The 5,173-nt window shown below is 44.3% G+C and overlaps 1 protein-coding gene across 1 annotated transcript; it reads left to right on the plus strand.

Moving 5' to 3' along the window:
* Positions 1 to 3,021: 3,021 nt before the first annotated feature.
* On the plus strand, positions 3,022 to 3,960 carry OR2C1 (olfactory receptor family 2 subfamily C member 1). The gene has a single exon (XM_019987068.2). It carries the CDS (start codon positions 3,022 to 3,024, stop codon positions 3,958 to 3,960), a length of 939 nt encoding a protein of 312 aa, XP_019842627.2.
* The last annotated feature ends 1,213 nt before the right edge of the window (positions 3,961 to 5,173 follow it).

The raw sequence follows: 5,173 nt of genomic DNA on the forward strand, positions 1-5,173 counted from the left end.
AATTCTTCGCATGAGGTGGCCAAAGTATTGGAGTTTCAGCTTCAGCATCAGTCCTTCCAATGATTATCCAGGACTGATCTCCTTTAGACAGGACTGGTTGGATCTCCTTGCAGTCCAAGGGACTCTCAAGAGTCTTCTCCAGCACCACAGTTCAAAAGCATCCATTCTTCGGCGCTCAGCTTTCTTCACAGTCCAACTCTCACATCCATACATACAATCTTCATCCTTCTAGGCAAAGTTTATTCTGCTGTGTGGCCCTTGTGTGCCATACTACCACAATGTTATCCTACATTGAAAACCTTATCTCCAGTCTTGACCAGGTCACCATGAAAAGATGAACTTAGAACTTAGATGCAAGATAGGCACAAACTGAGCTCTCAGGAGTATCACTGTCAAGTGTCTCTAAATAAATTAAATATTTAAAAATAAATCATATATAAAAACTTCTCTGCAAGGGAAAGGAATTCAGGATTAGGTTTCCTTATTTGTTTTTATTTTTTATGATTCCCTTTCTGTTTATTGCTGAAGCTGATGTTAAAGGAAGGCTTGAATTCTGAGAACTTGTACCCACATATGGGGAGTGCCAACAGCTCAGGAGCAATTTCCGTAATAGGAGAAAGCCAACTCCAAATTCCATATCTGTTGAGGCTAATTTGCAAGTGGCCAACTGAGAATTGTGGTGAGATTTAGGGGAAGAACGGCAGAAGCCTGGGCGAAGGCGGCAACTACAGCATCCCGGATTAACTAAGAAGCAAGTCTTGGTTGCTTTTCTCAGTATCTTGAAAGTTCGAAACAAATTACAGACAGGCCAAGGTGGGAACCATTTATGCACACATGAGCGATTCCTAAAAGTCCTTCTGTACCCAAACAAACTCCAGTAGGTGCTCCTAAATTACACCATAAATGGCACATGCTCTGAGTTCAGTGTTGTCCTCTCTGAGCTCCTCTTAAAACGCGAATAGTGCCAGATCAGCTTAACATTCCAGCTTACAAGAGATCTACTGTAATTGAGAACAAGAACTCTCAATTACAAGTTGAGAGACCCTTTAAGGGAGGAAAACATCCTGAAGAGCGTCAAGTTGCTGAATTCAAACTTGAAGTTATTACAGTCGTGTTTGCTTGGGGAGTTTGTGCAGATCAGGCCAAGAATCCAGCAGATATGGCGTTCCCTCCTGAATTTGCTGAGTGGCAGGGGTCAGCAACCTCCCACTCCAGGTATGCCCTGTCCTTTCCCCGTGCTGACTGGTTTATTCCTTGTTATGCACAGAGTGGGGACCAAAAGGAATTTGGGGATCACTGAGCAGCCACACAGCATCAGCCACCTGGAGACCAGATAACTTATGGAATAAAACAATTTAAAAATGAAATGAAATAACCATGCTCTCAGAATTCTGAGAGCATGGTTAATTCATTTCATTTTTAAATTGTTTTATCTCTTCAGATAACTTATGGAAGAAGACAGGCCACGTCTGTCTGTGTGTCTTTCTCCTCAAGGGACACAAGGGGACAGGAACTTCTAGGAGGAAGTAGGGAGATGGGTGTTAGGAAGAACAGAAATATGAGCTATCAGATTAGTAACTCAGCTCCCTTAAGACCCAAATGAATAGAATAGGCAGTCACTTCTTCTTAAGGTATTAGGTAGAGAAAGGAAGGAGGGTTGAAAAGTGTTCTGAAATCTATATCATCCCTGACCCAGTAGAAGGACTACATTTCTGATCTAAAGAAACAGACAATTAGAAGAGATTTCCTACCTCACTTCTGGGTGGGATCTAGCATCAGAATCTCCAGTGTTTCTGCTGCTTACTGATGGAAAGGACAGTTCGTCGGGTTTTGGCCAAGAGATGTGGCCAAGTGATCCCTGTCTGGAGCACCAGGACCAGATGGCACACTCGCACATATCCCTTGAGGAACACCTCCCATAAAGCTACTCTTCGGGTGTGGCAGCCAAGGTTCCTGTGGCCAAGTTATGGTCCAGAGGAAGAGGCAGAGCATTTACTGCCAGTCTTCAGTGTCCGGATGAGGACAGCTCACCCGATACTGTTTTTGTTTTCTTCTCAGATCCTTTTGTTTATTAGTCAAAGAAGGGGGAAGGGCTTTGGTTCATGATTTTCAGAAAAGCCTAGGTCTTGCCCAATGAAAGGAGATGGCAACTGGTCCATTATTAACAATAGGTAATTTTTGTTTATGAGATATTAAGAATTACTCCATCGTTTAAGGTGGGTACAGTGGTCATATACCTCAAAGTTTCAGAGACGGCCTCTGAAATCTTCTATTATCCTTTACTAATTATGGACACTGGATAACTGATTTAACTGCCTTTGGAGCAAACGTTGTTTCTATCTTTAGCCTGTTCCACCTGCACATGCTTGGGCTCAAGTGAAGTTTTGTCCTACATTTACCTCTTTTAAACTCACATATTTGTATCTTCTGTATTTGGTGAGTAAGTCTGCTCATGCTGCCCATTCTTTGCATGATTTTATAAACTTATCACCTTCTCCCTCAAACTGCATCTTTCTAGACCAGGAGTTTTCACTTGGGGGCTGGTTAGGGATATAGAAAAGACAGGAAAAAAATTATTAGAACCTTCTGGGGAGCTTTTCCAAATACAGCAAGTCTGCACAACCTTTCCCTGAGTACACCAAAACTTTGGCTGGATAAATCTGTATTTTTAGAATTTCCACATTTAGCTCCAATGGTCAACTCCTTCTATCCTGTTGTCATCACTGTGTTGAACTGAAGATCCAATCTTTTTGTTCTCTATAAGGCACTTTCTTCATTCCTGTAATAACTCACGTTTGATATTCACATGGAATAAAGTTTCCATTCATTGTAGGACTGGCAGTATTTGAGGATTGCATGAACACTTGCAATCATAAAGTTTAAACTGGTACTTAACTAAGAAGCTCAATGACATCAGAACCACACCGATGCAGATCCACCTAATCCAGCAGCTTCCTCTTCACTTGCTTTACTCCTGGTTTTCCCTGGACAGATTCCCCAAGTGACTGAAGGCAACCAAAGATGGAAAGGGCCAACAGCAGCTCCTTGGAAGGCTTCATTCTGATGGGTGTGTCTGACCATCCCCAGCTGGAGACGATCTTTTTTGTAGGCATCCTCTTCTCCTACTTGCTGATCTTGTTTGGGAACTCAGCCATCATCCTGCTTTCCAGCCTGGATGCCCGGCTCCACACACCCATGTACTTCTTCCTCAGCAACCTCTCCTCCCTGGACCTTGCCTTTACTACTAGCTCAGTCCCCCAAATGCTGACCAACTTGTGGGGAGCAGACAAGACCATCAGCTATGGTGGCTGTGTGACCCAGCTCTATGTTTTCCTCTGGCTAGGGGCCACCGAGTGCATCCTGTTGGTAGTGATGGCATTTGACCGCTTCGTTGCGGTGTGCCGACCCCTGCACTACACCACCATTATGAATCCTCGGCTCTGCTGGCTGCTGGCTGCCATTGCCTGGTTGGGTGGCTTGGGCAACTCTGTGGTCCAGTCCACATTCACTCTGCAGCTTCCTTTGTGTGGGCACCGGAGGGTGGACAGCTTCCTGTGTGAGGTGCCTGCTATGATCAAACTGGCATGTGTTGACACGAGTCTCAATGAGGCTGTGCTCAACAGCGTCTGCACATTCTTCACTGCTGTCCCGCTGAGCGTCATCCTGATCTCCTATTGCTACATAGCTCAGGCAGTGCTGAAGATCCGCTCAGCTGAGGGACGGAGGAAGGCCTTTAACACGTGCCTCTCCCATTTGGTGGTGGTGCTCCTCTTCTATGGCTCCGCTATCTATGGGTATCTGCTTCCAGCCAAGACCAGCAAGCAGGACCAGGGCAAATTCATCTCCCTCTTCTACTCTGTGGTCACACCCATGGTGAACCCTCTCATTTACACTCTGAGGAACAAGGAGGTGAAGGGGGCACTGAAGAGGCTGCTGGGGAAGGGAAGAGAAGTCAGCTAAAAGAAAGGAAAATGCCTTCATCATTTACCACCTTTTCCTCTCTACATGCTTTTTCTCATTCTCTCTCTGGCCAGGGCAACATGAGGAGTACTAACCCCGGTACGAGCTTATTCTCCACAGCACTAAGCTGTTGACCCATGGCTAGTGTTATTTCTTAGGTTTTACACTTATTTACCAAATATCCTCCTGTGGACCACAGATAACAGAGCAGAGGCTGCCATCAAGGCTCAGAGGTTGTTGACTTAGCTCATGGTTACTTCTGTTCACATGTTATTTTTACATATTCATTATGGGTAATAAATATTACATGTGTAGTATTGTATTTTAGAGAATTTTGTACATTTCTAAATTCTGTACTTTTCCTAATTCTCCACTTGCAGTATCTTATATAGTTCCATAAAATCAGGCCAGAACCCAAGAACTTCACCTTTGCACCTGATCCATCCATCAGCTTTTTCCATCTCTTTGTCTCTTCTTAATATTTCAGTCTGTCTGCCCTCACTCCCTACCCACATGCTTCTGTCATTGTTTACCCTCTCCTTTATGTCTACATCCCACTTTCCCTTTTGCCTCATCCAATCCTGAAGGAAGACCATTTTTCTTTTTTTGGCTAGGCCCTGAGACTTGTAGAAACTTAATTCCCCTACCAGGGATGGAACCCATGCCCTCTGGAGTGGAAGCATGGAGTCCTAACCACTGGACCACCAGGGAATTCCCAAGACCATTTTTCTTTCAATTAAATAGTTTCATTTAAATCATTTTCTCACTGGGCCTTCCCTGTGTCCAGTGGTTAAGACTATGTGCTTCCACTGTAGGGAACAGGGGTTCAATCCCTGGTCAGAGAACTAAGATCCTGCATCCTCTGTGGCCAAAAATAAAGAAATAAAAATAAATCATTTCTTCACCAAAGTCCCAGCCATCAGGTTTGCTACCAGCATTTGGATATGCTAGTGTGGTCAGTGGTTATGGAATGCTCTGCGATTCCTTAAGCAAGTTTAAGAGCCCAGGAAAGACTGTCCATCTGTAAAGCATCTCCTCTGTCTCATGATCTAGTCCTTCACCCCTTAAGTTTCTGGAATTCAGTAATCAGTCCTGCACACCATAACTCAGCAAAGAACTCAGGTACTGGAATCAGAATGCCAGTTTGTGATTCTTCACATCACTAGAATTGCCAAGGAAATCCACTCCTGCCACCACAGCCCATGTGTTCTTT

Source organism: Bos indicus, chromosome 25 (assembly GCF_029378745.1).
Source record: "Bos indicus isolate NIAB-ARS_2022 breed Sahiwal x Tharparkar chromosome 25, NIAB-ARS_B.indTharparkar_mat_pri_1.0, whole genome shotgun sequence".
In the NCBI taxonomy this organism is placed as follows: domain Eukaryota; kingdom Metazoa; phylum Chordata; class Mammalia; order Artiodactyla; family Bovidae; genus Bos; species Bos indicus.

Coding starts and splice junctions, on each gene's coding strand:
- OR2C1 (XM_019987068.2), top strand. CDS start 3,022: ATGGAAAGGGCCAACAGCAGCTCCTTGGAAGGCTTCATTCTGATGGGT.